Here is an 18,355-nt window from a genome sequence, read left to right as displayed (position 1 = left end):
CCACTCGTTTTGCAACTTCATTCAGGAACGGAGTTTTAATTCTGGTTAGAAGCACCCCACAGGCAGAACATACATCTACTTGTAGGCGATCGAATCTATAATGAAAATTTTCACTGAAGTATTTGAGATAATATTCATACTTCACTGTCAATTCTGAGTTTTTGTCATAAAACAAGTCGTGCATCTTTTTAACATCTAAGTTGGAATCCAAATATACAATACTTTCGCCACTGCAGTGTCACTGGTGGATTGGGAAAAATCGAATATGAGCATCAATCTTAGCAATGACATCAGACCCAACTCTTTTTCCTCTGTTCATATGCTTTCCTCTACAGTCATCTGGAGACTGTCCATTAACAAGGAGCGATGTTAAGCATACAACAGCCTTATCGCTCACAGTATGCAAACCTCAAGATGCTTTGTGACATACCTGCATCCATTCGATATGTTTCATAGCAAAGAATCAGTATTCTTCATAAATGTCTGATTTTCTTTTCTACTCCTTCTCCTCTGTACAGGTGAATGTTCTGTCAGTCTCATTAAATATCTTTCTCCTTCTTAGTTTTTACCATCGTACAATCTCCTCATTATTTCCATTTGATCCTCATCTTTGAAATATTCAAAACACATTTTGGAATAACTGCAATAAAGCAGACTGTTGGAGCAAGGTGCAATTATTTCACTTAAATATTTAGCAGTAAAACGAAGACAAAACATGAAAACATTTATATAAAACTTACTTGCATGGTGGACCAGACCGTTTTTCTGGCACAACTAATCTTTTAGAGGTTATGTATTCCTGTCCTAGTGATCTAGCTCTCTTGCGTCTTTCTTTGACAGAGTCATCTACATTTCTTACTCGCTTTCTTCTCCTGTGTACTTTTTCAATTTCAGCGTCACTTTCACTCATTATGCTACGAGTCTACAAACAGCAACTTACGCAAACACACTGAAAATAATGTGGGACAGTAAAACTGAAACAATGTGTTTAAATGCCACATAGAGGCATTGTTGTAACATTCTTTACCTGACATCCTGTGATGCTGCTTACACTAGTGAGTGCAAAACAGAAGAATGTCCGGACATTCTTCTCTATTCTACTAATTACAAACTTTAAAAGGCTGTACTTTCCGCATTATTACTGGTTTCTTCTTTCCGTTTCCATTCATCGATGAGTAGGCAACTCCAAAATTAAATGTATATCTAAGCTTATTTTGGAAAAAATTGATTTTCTTCCTTTCTCCAATCAGTGATTCAATTTTTCGAAGTAATTTCAGTAATTCCAAAAAAAGACTGCACCACATAAGAAGCGAATGCCATCATTTAAAAACAGAAAAAGAATATATGTTAAAATCCTATTATAGAGCTGGCTAGAGGTGAAACTCTGAAAAGTGCACCAAACTACAGCAATCTCCCTTTCATGAGTAGTGCTTCACTTCAATATCCTTCCGCTTTCTGAATATTTTTTGTTTAAAAACAAAAAATTCCAAAGTTTTAGTTTTAATACCGTCAATGAAAGTCATATTTTTCATCTCTGAAAATACATGTAAATTTTTCACGTTCTTAATTATTTCCTATCGATTTATCTATTTTAGAAATGGTGGGCTGAAGAGTGAAATGGTTCTACCGCACACAGTCTATCCCCCGCCCACTTGAAGTGAGGGGCTCTCTGAGCATTATAGGACTTAACATCTGAGGTCATCAGTCCCCTAGAACTTAGAACTACTTAAACCTAACTAACCTAAGGACATCACACACATACATGCCCGAGGCAGGATTCGAACCTGCGACCGTAGCGGTCGCGCGATTCAGGACTGAAGCGCCTAGAACCGCTCGGCCACCGCGGCCAGCTGAAGTGAGGGGAATGAAGTACAAATTTAAAGAAACTCCATTCTATTTCGGATACCCGCCTTGCTTCACGAGTTTGGCCATAACCGTGCTCTAGAACATCCTACAAAAACACAAAACACTAATTTTTATAGTATTACTTTCTAGGTAGGAGAATTCTTTTACTTTTTGTACAGGATTTTCCCCAGTTTTTACGTTTTGCAAAACGATATTTTCCCTCTACTACTGTTCATCAATATCGTCTTAGATTTGTTTAGCCGTAGCCCAAATTCTGTGATTGGAAGGCTACCCATTCTGCGTAAAGGCTCTCAGAGGTCTTCACTACTTGGAGCCGGAGTGGCTGTGACTTCTTTGAGTTTTAGCATTTATATCTGTTTCTACTGCACATTTTGCATGTTCTCCACTTTTTCTATCACTCTCTCCATGGATTCTCTGGCAAATCGCTGATAATAAGCGGCATTTATTACAAGCTGCAACCACGTCTTACACTAATTTGTCTTTCTTCGCCTTCTGCTTCAATAAAAGTTGTTGTGGATATAGTAAATCATTTGCATGTCTATAATTTATTACCATTTGTCTCAGAATTTCGAACCTCTTATTCCATCATATCGCACAATGATATTTACTGTTTCTTCGTGTCTGATTCGAAGTAAATCTTCTTTTTATTTTTGTGGTTCTTGAAATGGTGTTGGTTGTAACCAAGTTAAACCTATTGCAGACCTCTCGATGCCTTTCTCTGTTTACTATTGCATTTCTATCGCGCAAGGCCGACGGACGTACATCTGTTATTGCATATTTTATCAGTTCCTCCATTTTTTCGTGCTGTATACCACTCTGACGATGATCTGATTGGCCATCAGTAGTAGAATAAAGGCAAGAACTGACTGCCAATTAGAAATGAGATTCTGTTATATTGTTGATGGGCTACTTGTAAACAGCCCCCTTGAAAATTTATGCTACATCAATGTTACGCACCGCAGCTCAGCCACTGACAAAACTTGTATCACCAAGGGAACGGGGACGTGTGGGAGCTAATCTGTGATATCTATAACCTCTCCCGCAATTTCGTACAGTTTTTTGTATTACCATGACTCCTTTGAACCTTCAGTCAGAATGAACGATCACAGGTATTTACACCAACCCCCGTCCCCCAATACCATGCCGCTAAGCATGCTGTGGAGTAATGGTCTCCCATTGCAACGCAGAAGTTTCAAATCTGGCTCAAATATGCGAAAACGTGGTGTCCTCAGACGTCATCCACGGACTCGGTGACGCTTCAAACAGCACATGATAAAAACATGCCAGATCTCAGACGTTCATGTGAGATTTAAGATGGGCGAATGATGTCACAATGGCCTCAAATTTCACCACAATTCTGCCAAGTGCCACTGTAGACGTGTCGCGCGGTGGGATGGAGGTCATAATAGAGAAGCCCAGAATTGAATTCACTCGGTTTTCTTATGGGCGGCAGAGGAAATCATTTCAGACACACCGCCGCTCAGTACCGACAGTAAAAGGCCTCAGGGAGTGGCATTAAGGATGTCAATGCAACCACCCTTTCCCTTGAGGCGCTGATTTTCATACATTCCGCTATCGAATACGACAACGCTCGTGCGCCTACTATAACACTACGTTCAAACTCTCTTAAATCTCGATAACCTGCCATTGTAGCAGCAATAACCGATCTAACAACTTCGCCAGACACTTGTCGTACATTGGCGTCGCCGACCGTAGCGCCATATTCTGCCTGTTTACATATCTCTGTATTTAATACGCATGCCTATACCAGTTTCTTTGGCGCTTCATTGCATTACGTGGTCTAAAAGGAATCTACATTTTTGTTGCTACACTGCACCAAACTATGGAGTGCGACTGTTGTTCGGATGCATTAATCAAGAGGTCACCGACAATTTTCCCTCACTGGAAGTCTGTAAAGTTCGATGTGACGGTACATCGACGCAACACCACTACAATGGCAGACAAACCAGTAGTTCAGAATGCTACAAGAGATGCTATAGTTCTAGGGATATACTGTATTATATATGGCATCAGACTGGTGATGAAACAAGGTATTCGGAATATTTTGTTCAATCCAAGCATAAAATTTTCGATTTGATTCTATATTCATATCTCTACCCCACTTCCACGGCCAGAATGGGAGCCTAAAATATAAAAGGGGGTCCATTCGTGCTGCTTGTGCAGTGGTCGTGTCCTGTGTGCTCACAGTGGCCATCTTGAGCATCTCATAGTCTGGACAGTCAAGTACCCATATTCTAATTCGGTTAGAGTTTTGTGCAGTTTGATGAAAAGTTAATCCGAGAACCGTCGGGGTCACTTGAAACGGAGCACGTATAGGGAAGGAATTGGCCGATCCCTTCTTTAAGAAACTATGGCGTCATTCACCTGATATACTTTAGGAAAACAGCGTAAAAATGAATCAGGATAACCACAAAGTGCTTTGAATTCCGATCCTTTGTACCTTTTGAATAGGGACCAAGCACGTTAGCCACTGCGATGCTTCTTGCAGTATGTGTATGAGGCTGCTGGTGCTTCGCGCTGAGTGATGTCAGGCAATCAGTCATTTGTAGAAGATGGTAAGAATATGAAGTTTCATCCACAGCTAATGAGTTGAGTCAGAAATACCGTGAACAGTGTCAGTGTACAGTACATTGTATCATGTAATGTGTTGAAGTACTGTTGCATTTCTTGTTATGATATAAATGGGCGTAAATCGTTTACAATTACACCGAGACTTAATCGAAAAGTTTACAGTTCAAATACATTTGTAGCAACTAGGATATTATTTGTTTCTGTAGTCAGTGGTGGTCACAACCTCACTTTCCCAACCATCTCTCGTATGCGAACCTATGTTTACTGAAACTCTTTTCCTTCCATTATTCTTCACTTTCTACTCTGTCATTTATCGCTACTAGTTATGACACACCTTATATAAGGAAATATGTAGAGCCTGTAGTGGTAGTTCCTATCAGTGCATTTCTACAACTGTATTCCAACAGGTCAGTGTAGATAAACTTGAAATAAAAATTCGAGATATGTTCTTAGCGCGATAGATTTTGCTGTTTCTCTGGCCTCGTCGCTCACTCACCTGATAATAAAGCCCACGAAAGTGTCTAGGGTTTTGTCGATTGTAGACTCATTCGTGAATCCCGTCCAGAGGCCATTGCAGCTGGACTTTGGACCCAGATAGGTGTAATTTTAAATAGCGTTTCACATGATCATTTCACAGCATCTTTGATTAGCTACCTCGTGGCATAAAGCAACTGCACGAAACACTAAAACTGTGAAATTAACCAGATTTCTGTGGACTGCACTAACAGTTTCTCTTTGCATCACTATACGTTAAATACGGCCCTGATTTCAACCTGTTCTGATGGTTTCTTCCTGACATTCCATAGTTCACAGACAAATCCGTATAATATCTTGAGACTTGATAGTTACGAGCCTCATATCAATGCACGACTGTCAGTGCTCGTACCGGATGTTCTATGATTAGACCCACGAGAGCAAAATAAAGCAACTGCACCCTGCAACTTCTACGACCAAAGTAATTAAAACTACGCTGGTCTTTGCACAAGACTCTGACGTCCAGGCAGTTTATCAGGCTGGGAAGTAGGGTAAGGCCTGCATTAATTACAAGCTAAGTTAGATGGCCCTTGCTAGTAACATTCATTTCTGGGAAGGGTTAAGTTTCACAAGGACACTTACTTTAAAAACTGGCTTAATGTGATGTCAGGGATCATTCAGCAAACACTACACTTCTCCACAGGCACACAAATGCAGATTTAGAGTTTTGGGGACACATACAGGGCTGGCTTCAGGTACGATTGTGTGGGGAAAAAAGTGCGTGACGACGCATCTCTACTGCTCTCGTACCCTGAATACTGCAGTAAAAAAAAATTCAGTGAAACGTGATGATGACAGTAGCCGAAAAGAGGCTGTAAATAAAGACATTTTTTAAGCGTGTCAGATATGACTCATAAATCATGTAATGGAATGCGTACTTGTCTGTGTGTATGGCCCTCTATAGTCGTAGCGTCTTTTAAATACACCTATTAACTGTTCTACTTGACAAGTTCCCAGAATATCTACTTTCAATGTACTCAGCAGATGGTTTTTCTTAATTATTCCAGGCTTTATCTCCTCTTTACGTAACTTTCTGTTCTCTGTTGACACCGACGGCTAGTTAACACCACTGATTTCTGCAGTGGAAGGTTGATTACCTCCTGAAGTATGTTGTAATACATTTATCACTATGAATTTTGGTTGAAGTTGTTTGTGAAAAGGCCCCTGTATGAGATGTAACGAATCTCGAGGTGGATGTTCACTGGCCGGTTAGTGATAACAGACACCATTAGTTACCGATTCATTCACTTTCCAGACCTTTGCATTAAAGTCTATTCTGTACTTGTCCTCCACCTGTGATCTTAGGAGAGGTTCATACAGGCTATAACTTTTCGGGAGAGATTTTTAGTTCATCATCAGCAGTGTCATTAGTTCTTATGTTTTATGGAGGGGTTTTATTTTATCTGGCGTTCTATGTGTAGACTGTAATGGTTCATTTTTGGGAAAATTCTGGAAGTCGAAATTATTTTAATTCTGAAAGGCAAAAACAGTACACAGTTGGGCAAATATATAACGAATTAGAATACACATGATAATCAATACAATCACTAACTTCACTAAATCGTTCCCTAGTTCTTACAAAAACAAACCGAATATACGACAAAGAGAGAAATTTTAAAAAGAAAGGCGTCTTTTTCCAGAACATAAACTGGAAAATTCGTTAATAGGATGAGAGCAGGAAATCAACTTTTAGATAGAATATGTAGAGTTCAAAGGCTGTCTGCATGATTAGCATAAATTAAGGGCATTGGAAGCCGATGCTGTTTTCAGTGGAGAAGACTGATCCGTTATTGACTGAAACCTTATCGTCGCTGCATAGGTACTGAAACTGGATGTGCTGCTGCTACTGTTTATTGTATTTTTAACAGCGGTTAAGAAATTTCTAATCTAATAGTACTATTTTCACTACTTTTGTCGACTCTTACAAACACTTAAAGCCACTTGTGGTGCACGTTCACATTACTACCACTGTGAGACACCACTGCGTTCTACCTACTTTAAAGAAAATAAAAACACTCGTCTTCGTTAACAATGCTGTAACAACTTATCTTCCAAACTAGCATTTTTCAATATTTAACGCAATTAAAATTTTAATCTAATTTTTTGAATATTAGCTCCTTCCAACAGAGCATCTATGGGCTGTTGATAATGACTAGTCAGTGGAAACCGATTTAGCAATTAAAGAATCTAAGTCAGTATATGACTGAAATAGGTTTCATAAAGAACATAGGGTGTGTATCAAAAGACGACATAATACAGTAAGCATATCAGCAATAACGGTACATTTACGGCCCATAAAGCGGTTGACATACTTATCATTAGACTATTCCTTATTTAGCGTTGTAGTAATTGTGCATGTTTAGACGACATGCACACCAATCTGGAACCACCCACTCGGTATATCGCGTCTTTAGTCAGCATACCTTTACGATAACCTAACTGCCACTATATCATGCTGTAAAAAGTCCGACAGCATGGGAGTCCGTCACGGAAAGTTTTCCTCGTATTTTGTTCGTTATGCATTACGACACTCAGACTTATGGGACGGCGTGACTGTGGGAGGCATAGCGTCCTCGTCCGGTTCCTTTTTTATTCCTACTATTTCTGTACGTTAGAAACGTTGCAGTGTGGAACATCTGAAAGAAGACTCACTTGGTGCTTAAATACAAGACGTCTGGAGGCCAATGGCAAGTATACGACGAGCTGTTCATGTAATTAGACTCCCCAACAAAAGTAATCCTCCGAGCGAGACTGTGTGCTATGGGACAAACGGTGGCTTTTGCAGAGAATAAATTCTACGCCAATCGCTTCATTGACCAAAGAATTTGGTATATGTATTATGGGACATTTGACTTGGATGCGTAATTTTTTTATTTCATTCGGCCAACTGACCTTCTCACACTTAAACTGAAATAAAAGCATATTCTAGTTTGCAGTGTCTGTGTTTTACAGTGTACTATGCCAAGTGCTTCAGACACTGCAACGATCTACAGCTGTATGAAATTGAAGAAATGCAGTCATAGTTGCGAATATGATTAGACTTCAGCTGCTCAGTTTATTGGTGACAAATGCAAATTTGTGCCACACCAAGACTCGAACCCGTATTTCCTACTTTACGCGAGCGGTCACCTTATCAACATTTTTTTTTCTTTTTTACAATTACGAATGCATTTCTTCTATAGGCATATTCGGTCCTAAACCAGCAACATGTGGCGGTACTGGTCATAATTTAAAAGGGAGGTCGACCGACTGAGTTGAGTTTCGAATAACAAATTTAGTACATTTATTAAACCACAACTTAGAAAAAAACCATAACAAGTCACTTTATATCGCTCCATAAAATATCACAACAGAACTTTTCCCTCAGCTGTAAAGAAAAATGACTCCTCCTAAGAACGTACGGGGATTGACAACCAGTCTATACACCACACTTACCAAAGCATTTATGAAAAAAAAGAACAGTTTAATCGCGATAAAACCAAAATTTATGTAAAATCAAACATTTAAAACCTTCCTTTTATAATCAACTTGATTGAGTCCAAGTATGAATCCTGAACAATGTTACTCAAAACTTGCCTGCTATGGCAGCCACATGGATGCATGTGGACTAGAAAACAAGCATCCATCATCAGCATTTACACTGAAGAGCCAAAGAAACTCGTACACCTGCCTAATATCGTGTAGGGACCCCGCGAGGACACAGAAGTGCCGCAACACGACGTGGCATGGACTCGACTCATGTCTGAAGTAGTGTTGGAGAGAACTCACACCATGAAGCCTGCAGGGCTGTCCATAAATCCGTAAGAGTACGACGGGGTGGAGATCTCTTCTGAACAACAGTTGCAAGGCATCCAAGATATACTCAATAATGTTCATGTTCAAAAATGTTCAAATGTGTGTGAAATCTTATGGGACTTAACTGCTAAGGTCGTCAGTCCCTAAGCTTACACTCTACTTAACCTAAATTATCCTAAGGACACACACCCATACCCGAGGGAGGACTCGAACCTCCACCGGGACCAGCCGCACAGTCCGTGACTTCAGCGCCCTAGACCGGTCGGCTAATCCCGCGCGGCTAATTTTCACGTCTGGGAAGTTTGGCAGCCAGCGGTAGTGTTTAAACTCAGAAGAGTGTTCCTGGAGTCACCCTGTAGCAGTTCTGGACGCGTGGGGTGTCGCATTGTCCTGCTGGAATTGCCCAAGTCTGTCGGAATGCACAATGGACATGAATGGATGCAGATTATCAGACAGTATGCCTACGTACGTGTTACCTGTTAGAGTCGTATCGAGACGTATGAAGGGTCCCATATCATTCCAATTCCATACGCACCACACCATTATAGAGCCTCCACCAGCTTGAACAGTCCCCTGCTGACAAGCAGGGTCCATGGATTCATGAGGTCGCTTCAATACCCGTACACGTCCATCGGCTCGATACAATTTGAAACGAGACTCGTCCGACCAGGCAACAAGTTTCTAGTCGTCAACAGTCCAATGGCGATTTCGAAAGCCCATATCGATGATGTTTCGTTGAATGACTCTTACGCTTACACTTGTTGATGGCCCAGCATTGAACTCTGCAGTAATTTGTACACCCGTGAAATGGTCGTACGAGAAAATCCCCACTTTATCGCTACTTCGTAGATGCTGTGTGCCATCGCTCGTGCGCCGACTATAATAGCACATTCAAGCTCACTTAAACCTTGATAGCCTGCCGTTGTAGAAGCAGTAACCAATCTAACAACTGCGCCAGACAGTTGTCGTCTTATACAGCTGCTAACGGCCGCTGCGCCGTATTCTGCCTGTTTACATATCTCTGTATTCAAATACAGCCTCAATACACAATAACATGTTAGAACATGAGCTGGATCAGTTTTAAAATACAGAGATATGTGCCTATACCAGTTTATTTGGCGCTCAGTGTATAATGTACATCATAATTGACCACTAAAATGTTTACCAAAAATAACTCAGTATTAGCCTCAAGACACAATAACATGTTGTAACATGAGTTGGATCAGTTTTAAATAATAACTTATTCTAAAATGTTGCTCTGTCGAGAGGTAACTCTGATAGCAGCAGCAACACATCCGAGTAGCCTCCTGTGAGTTTACACATCTTCTCATAACAAACGACTTATTTAAAAATTTCGTCAGTGCTCTTTAGCTTCAGCTCCTTTATTTCGTGTGTTTGTGTATTTATCAGGCAAAGCTGCGCGCTTTATTAACTGCGTAGCGCATAGAGCCACTGCTTGCATCGCGCCGGGCATTTGTTTTGTGTTTCAGGAGCCACTTGTAGTACTTAGATACCTCAGGCGAGAGATAGCTTTCGTACCAGCAGCATCGCATCACAGTACTGTGGGTTGACCCAGCTTCTTATCATAAGAAACGACTTATTTTAAATTTCGTCTGCGCTCTTTAGCTTCAGCTTTCATATTTCGCGAATTATAGACGCATATCACTGTCAGAAAATCCTAGGAAGTTCTGGTCTTACGTTAAATCAGTAAGTGGCTCGAAACAGCATATCCAGACACTCCGGGATGATGATGGCATTGAAACAGAGGATGACACGCGTAAAGCTGAAATACTAAACACCTTTTTCCAAAGCTGTTTCACAGAGGAAGACCGCACTGCAGTTCCTTCTCTAAATCCTCGCACAAACGAAAAAATGGCTGACATCGAAATTAGTGTCCAAGGAATAGAAAAGCAACTGGAATCACTCAATAGAGGAAAGTCCACTGGACCTGACGGGATACCAATTCGATTCTACACAGAGTACGCGAAAGAACTTGCCCCCCTTCTAACAGCCGTGTACCGCAAGTCTCTAGAGGAACGGAGGGTTCCAAATGATTGGAAAAGAGCACAGATAGTCCCAGTCTTCAAGAAGGGTCGTCGAGCAGATGCGCAAAACTATAGACCTATATCTCTGACGTCGATCTGTTGTAGAATTTTAGAACATGTTTTTTGCTCGAGTATCATGTCGTTTTTGGAAACCCAGAATCTACTATGTAGGAATCAACATGGATTCCGGAAACAGCGATCGTGTGAGACCCAACTCGCTTTATTTGTTCATGAGACCCAGAAAATATTAGATACAGGCTCCCAGGTAGATGCTATTTTTCTTGACTTCCGGAAGGCGTTCGATACAGTTCCGCACTGTCGCCTGATAAACAAAGTAAGAGCCTACGGAATATCAGACCAGCTGTGTGGCTGGATTGAAGAGATTTTAGCAAACAGAACACAGCATGTTGTTATCAATGGAGAGACGTCTACAGACGTTAAAGTAACCTCTGGCGTGCCACAGGGGAGTGTTATGGGACCATTGCTCTTCACAATATATATAAATGACCTAGTAGATAGTGTCGGAAGTTCCATGCGGCTTTTCGCAGATGATGCTGTAGTATACAGAGAAGTTGCAGCATTAGAAAATTGTAGCGAAATGCAGGAAGATCTGCTGCGGATAGGCACTTGGTGCAGGGAGTGGCAACTGACCCTTAACATAGACAAATGTAATGTATTGCGAATACATAGAAAGAAGGATCCTTTATTGTATGATTATATGATAGCGGAACAAACACTGGTAGCAGTTACTTCTGTAAAATATCTGGGAGTATGCGTGCAGAACGATTTGAAGTGGAATGATCATATAAAATTAATTGTTGGTAAGGCGGGTACCAGGTTGAGATTCATTGGGAGAGTGCTTAGAAAATGTAGTCCATCAACAAAGCAGGTGGCTTATAAAACACTCGTTCGACCTATACTTGAGTATTGCTCATCAGTGTGGGATCCGTACCAGATCGGTTTGACGGAGGAGATAGAGCAGATCCAAAGAAGAGCGGCGCGTTTCGTCACAGGGTTATTTGGTAACCGTGATAGCGTTACGGAGATGTTTAATAAACTCAAGTGGCAGACTCTGCAAGAGAGGCGCTCTGCATCGCGGTGTAGATTGCTCGCCAGGTTTCGAGAGGGTGCGTTTCTGGATGAGGTATCGAATATATTGCTTCCCCCTACTTATACCTCCCGAGGAGATCATGAATGTAAAATTAGAGAGATTAGAGCGCGCACGGAGGCTTTCAGACAGTCGTTCTTCCCGCGAACCATACGCGACTGGAACAGGAAAGGGAGGTAATGACAGTGGCACGTAAAGTGCCCTCCGCCACACACCGTTGGGTGGCTTGCGGAGTATAAATGTAGATGTAGATGTAGATGTAGATGTCAGAGACAGCAAAGGACTTGGAAGAGTAGTTGAACCGAATGGACAGTGTCTTGAAAGGAGGGTGTAAGATGAACATCAACAAAAGCAAAACGAGGATAATGGAATGTAGTCGAATTAAGTCGGCTGACGCTGAGGGAATTAGATTAGGAAATGAGACACTTAAAGTAGTAAAGGAGTTTTGCTATTTGGGGAGCAAAATAACTGATGATGGTCGAAGTAGAGAGGATATAAAATGTAGACTGGCAATGGCAAGGAAACCGTTTCTGAAGAAGATAAATTTGTTAAGACCGAGTATAGATGTAAGTGTCAGGAAGTCGTTTCGGAAAGTATTTGTATGGAGTGTAGCCGTGTATGGAAGTGAAACATGGACGATAAATATTTTGGACAAGAAGAGAATAGAAGCTTTCGAAATGTGGTGCTACAGAATAATGCTGAAGATTATATGGGTAGATCACATAACTAATGAGGAGGTATTGAATAGAATTGGGGAGAAGAGAAATTTGTGGCACAACTTGACTAGAAGAAGGGATAGGTTGGTAGGACATGTTCTAAGGCATAAAGGGATCACCAATTTAGTATTGGATGGCAGTGTGGAGGGTAAAAATCGTAGAGGGAGACCAAGAGATGAATACACTAAGCAGATTCAGAAGGATGTAGGTTGCAGTAGGTACTGGGAGATGAAGAAGCTTGCACAGGATAGAGTAGCATGGAGAGCTGCATCAAACCAGTCTCAGGACTGAAGACCACAACAACAACATCGTTGTCGTCGGTTTGCAGTAGGATTTTGGAACATGTACTGTGCTCGAACATTATGAATTACCTCGAAGAAAACGATATATTGACACAGACAACACGGATTCAGAAAAAATCGTTCTTGTGAAACACAACTAGCGCTTTATTCTTACGAAGTAATGAGTGCTATCGACAGGAGACGTCGCATTGATTCCAAATTTTTCGATTTCCAGAACGACTTTGACACCGTTCCTTACAGGCGACTTCTAATCAAATAGCGTGCATCTGTCTGAAAGGTCACAGTTCGTAATAACTGACTGGAAGACATTGAGTAAAACAGAAGCAATATCTGACGTTCCCAAAGGAAGTGCTATAGGCCCTCTGCTGATCCTGATCTACATAAACGATTTAGGAGACGATCTGAGCAGTCCTCTTACATTGTTTGCAGAATATGCTGTAATTTACCGTCTTGTAATGTCATAAGATGATCAAAACGAATTGCAAAATGATTCAGACAATATATCTGTATGGCGCAAAAAGTGGCAATTGACTCTAAATAATGAGGTCCACATGAATACTAAAAGGAATCCCAAAAATTTCGGTTACACCATAAATCACACAGCTAAATACTTGGATATTAGGACTACGAATAACTCAAAGTGAAATAGTCACATAGATAATGTTGTGGGGAAAGCAAACCAACGACTCCGATTTATTGGCAGAACACTTAGAAAATGTAACAGGTGTCCTAAAGAGACAGCACACTACGCTTGTCCGCCCTCTCCTGGAGTATTGCTGTGCACTGTCTGATCTGCATCAGATAAAACTGAAGGAGAACATCGAAAAACTTCAAAGCAGAGTAGCTCGTTTTGCATTATCGCGAAATAGGAAAGAGTGTGCCACGGATATGTTATACGAACTGGGCTGGTAGTCGCTGAAACAAAGGCGTTTTTCGCTGCGGCAGGACCTCCTCATGAAATTTCGGTCACCAACTTTCTCCTCGAAATGTGAAAATATTTTATTGGTGTCCATCTACTTAGAGAGAACTGATCATCATAATAAAATAACAGAAATCAGAGCTCGCACGCAAAGATTTCAGTTTTCATTTTCCCCGTGCAGTGTTCAAGAGTGGAAAGGTAGAGAAGTAGTTTGAAGGTGGTTCGATGAACCATCTGCCAGGCACTTATTTGTGAACTTCAGAGTAATCATGTAGATGTAGCTGTAGATACTGCACCCATTAACATGCAAGACAAACTGCGGGTTGCACCCTGCCCAGTACATAAAAAAAAACAAGTTACACCAGTTTACACGGAACCAAACCGATACAGTCACTGCGCCTAAGGTAGGGCAGAATTAGCAACACCTCAGCTTGCAGCATCTGATCGAAGCACGACAGGACACGGGGCTGCCTCCACTGCTGACGGCCTTTGCCGCTCCCAGTTCGCTGTCATCAACCCTCTGCTCAACTCATAGCCTCGACAGCGAGTTCCCCGTCCACTGCCCGGTGCCGCGAGATGCCACCGTTTCCGCTAGAGGGAGCAAAGACCGTAACTGCCCAGTGACTCAATGACTCAGAGTGGTGCTAACCTTCGCCAAATAAAATCGTGCCATCCTTAGTACAAACATAATTACGAGGGCATGCTAAAAATTAACTCCTCCGAAATGTGAAAACTCTTACAGCTTTTTAAATAAAACAAACGTTATTAACATTCTACATCTCCATTCTCCATGTCTACATATTTGCAGCCCTCTGCCGCTAGAGGGCTTCGGATTGTAGCGTGTAACATAACGGTATGTAACGTAACGATGTCGCTGCATGAGAAACGGCGTTTGCTGTAATCGAGTTCTGATATCGATGAGTTCGTCCACACATGGAGCATCCTCTCCTTCCGCATGACAATGCAAGATCACACACGAGTGCTGCGACAGCTGCAACAAACCGACACCGTGGGTTTACTGTCATCGGTCAACCTTCACACAATCCCGACTTGGCCCTATCCGATTTTCATCTGTTTCCAAAATTTACAGAACACCTTCGAGGGCTTCACTTTGATAGTAATGAAACGACGCAAAGAGGTGAGACTGTGGCTCCGTCGACAAAGTCAAACTTTCTACAGCAACGGTATCAACAGCTGGCCCCTCGTTGCGAGAAATATGTTCGTCACCAGAGTGACTATATTGAGAAATGGATACGTATACGTGAGTAATAACGATGTAGTATGTTAATAACGTTTGTTTCAGAGTTTTCAAATAAAAAATTCGACAGCATTACTTTTCATTACGCTCTCATATTTGACAGCAGCCGGCCGGCGTGGCCGAGCGGTTCTAGGCGCTTCAGTCTGGAACCGCGCGACCGCTACGGTCACAGGTTCGAATCCTACCTCGGGCATGGATGTGTGTGATGTCCTTAGGTTAGTTAGGTTTTAGTTGTTCTAAGTTCTAGGTGACTGATGACCTAAGAAGTTAGGTCCCATAGCGCTCAGAGCCATTTGAACCGTATTTGACAGCAAACTACACTGCTGGCCATTAAAATTTCTACACCAAGAAGAAATGCAGATGATAAACGGGTATTCATTGGACAAATATATTACACTAGAATTGACATGTGATTACATTTTCACGCAATTTGTGTGCATAGATCCTGAGAAATCAGTACCCAGAACAACCACCTCTGGCCGTAATAATGGCCTTGATACGCCTGGGCTTTGAGTCAAACAGAGCTTGGATGGCTTATACAGGTGCAGCTGTCCATGCAGCTTCAACACGATACCACAGTTCATCAAGAGTAGTGACTGGCGTATTGTGACGAGCCAGTTGCTCGGCCACCATTGACCAGACGTTTTCAATTGGTGAGAGATCTGGAGAATGTGCTGACCAGGGTAGCAGTCGAATATTTTCTGTATCCAGAAAGGCCCATACAGGACCTGCAACATGCGGTCGTGCATTATCCTGCTGAAATGTAGGGTAGAGCCACGGGTCGTAACACATCTGAAATGTAACATCCACTGTTCAAAGTGCCGTCAATGCGAACAAGAGGTGACCGAAACGTGTAAGCGATGGCACCCCATATCATCACGCCGGGTGACACGCCAGTATGGCGATGACGAATACACGCTTCCAATGTGCGTTCACCGCGATGTCGCCAAACACGGATGCGACCATCATGATGCTGTAAATAGAACCTGGATTCATCCGAAAAAAATGATGTTTTGCCATTCGTGCACCCAGGTTCGTCGTTGAGTACACAATCGTAGGCGGTCCTGTCTGTGATGCAGCGTCAAGGGTAACCGCAGCCATGGTCTCCGAGCTGATAGTACATGCTGCTGCAAACATCGTCGAACTGTTTGTGCAGATGGTTGTTGTCTTGCAAACGTCCCCATCTGTTAACTCAGGGATCGAGACGTGGCTGCACGATCCGTTACAGCCATGCGGATAAGATGCCTGTCATCTCGACTGCTAGTGATACGAGCCGTTGGGATCCAGCACGGCGTTCCGTATTACCCTCCTGGACCCACCGATTCCATATTCTGCTAACAGTCATTGGATCTCGACCAACGTGAGCAGCAATCTCGCGATACGATAAACCGCAATCCCGATAGGCTACAATCCGACCTTTATCAAAGTCGGAAACGTGCTGGTACGCATTTCTCCTCCTTACACGAGGCATCACAACAACGTATCACCAGGCAACGCCGGTCAACTGCTGTTTGTGTATGAGAAATCGGTTGGAAACTTTCCTCATGTCAGCACGTTGTAGGTGTCGCCACCGGCGCCAACCTTGTGTGAATGCTCTGATAAGCTAATCATTTGCATATCGCAGCATCTTCTTCCTGTCGGTTAAATTTCGCGTCTGTAGCACGTCATCTTCGTGGTGTATCAATTTTAATGGCCAGTAGTGTAATCACATATGTCTTGAGTTTTGGAGATTTAGCATGTATGAGCAGTATAAGTGGTCACTCAACACCAAGAGTTGCGCTGCGTAAATAATTGAGTTCGATTTGTTGCTTCTTTTGCAGTTTACTTCTACAACTTCGCCTGGCGAGACTACGGTGAAGCGACAACCACTCACCTGTTGGACATGGTCAAAGTCATGGCCTTCGCCTTAGAGGAGGGCAAGGTAGCCATTCATTGTCATGCTGGTAAGCAAGAGCAGCTGATATATCTTAGTGTCTGTTTTAGAATAGACGAACTGAATGTCGGATTGATATGACTTCCTGCTTCGTAAGGCATCCCCATATTGCAATTTTGTCAAATAAAGACATGGTTGGGGACCGTAGCACTCATATGAAAAAACTTTTGATGGTTTTTGTTTGTTTTTTTTTTTTTTTTTTCAGGGCGCAAAAACAGAGAGGGTGATATGCTCCCACTGTTGATACTGTACAGCAACCAGCCAAAAATAAATTAGCCTAAAAACCAATTTGTGACTGGTTGCTGTACACCCTCAACAGTTTATGCCCATATTACTTAAAGTGTAAGACCAATAACAGTTCGTGGTCTCCCTATGTGCTGTCCAGTTGTATTCAGTGAGTTAATGTTTATATAGCAGCTTGCACTTTTGTTACTTTGATTATTAATATCGCGTTCAGCGCCGTCTGAGAGACATCAGAACTTGTTTTTGTTCTTTTTTTGTGTATCTTAGCTTTAGTAGTGTAGAGTTTCGCCGCCTGTGGAGCCACAATCAAGAACGTTGAACGTTTAGACCGCCGGTTTGTACTCTTAGTTCGTTCTCTCCCTGTGTGCTGCGCAGTTGTGTTCAGTAAGTCAGAGCAGCTTGAGCTTTCCACCTCAGAAGCACCACAGTCGGGTAATTTTCTCTTTTGCAAAGGTCTGTTTGTATTTTCCAGTTACTTCTCACAGAGTTGTTTGCTTTTTGAGATTCTATTGAGTTTTTTTACACGGCACCGTGTGGTAGGGACTGTGCTTCTTGTGAGCAGACAGAAGGAGAACTGGCTGCTGTTCGTAAACAGCTGAAAGCTGCGCAGGCCACGGTCGACAGGCTTCTGGCTGCTGGTCAAAGCTGTGGCGCTCGTAAATTGCAACAACGTTGGTGCCGTTGGAATTCTCTGGTGACCTGGTTGTCGCTTCGTTTTTTCATACACGTTAGCTGACCAGTTCATCTTCACTCGAGAATTAGTGGAGGACATTGGGGGGTTCGCACGTCATTGCGTGGAAGGCGGAAGGGGAAATCGGCCATTCAGCTGGCTACTTACGCCTTAGCAATAGATATGAGGTGGTACCCAATGCTGATAACATTTCTGAGCCAGCAAGAGGTGCTTTTCCTGTTGGGCTAGCGGCCGATTTTCCCTCCCCGTCCGGACAAGTGCAGAGGACTGGTATGCTAGTCATTACCGAGCGAGGTGCACGCTGGGCTCGCATTCGGGAGGACGACGGTTCAGTCCCGCGTCCGGCCATCATG

At 42.4% G+C, this 18,355-nt stretch overlaps 1 protein-coding gene across 1 annotated transcript in view; it reads left to right on the top strand.

Moving 5' to 3' along the window:
- The window catches only part of LOC126470871 (protein tyrosine phosphatase domain-containing protein 1-like), a 560,875-nt gene that overhangs the window by 304,286 nt on the left and 238,234 nt on the right, over positions 1-18,355 (top strand). The window contains exon 4 of the mRNA XM_050098887.1: positions 16,956-17,078. Within this exon, the coding sequence (XP_049954844.1) occupies positions 16,956-17,078 (123 nt within the window). The remainder of the gene's footprint in view (positions 1-16,955; positions 17,079-18,355) is intronic.

This window comes from Schistocerca serialis, chromosome 3 (assembly GCF_023864345.2).
Source record: "Schistocerca serialis cubense isolate TAMUIC-IGC-003099 chromosome 3, iqSchSeri2.2, whole genome shotgun sequence".
Lineage (NCBI taxonomy): Eukaryota > Metazoa > Arthropoda > Insecta > Orthoptera > Acrididae > Schistocerca > Schistocerca serialis.
The sequence above is the reverse complement of the archived record's forward strand: the minus strand, read 5'-3'. Positions and strand labels throughout refer to the sequence as shown.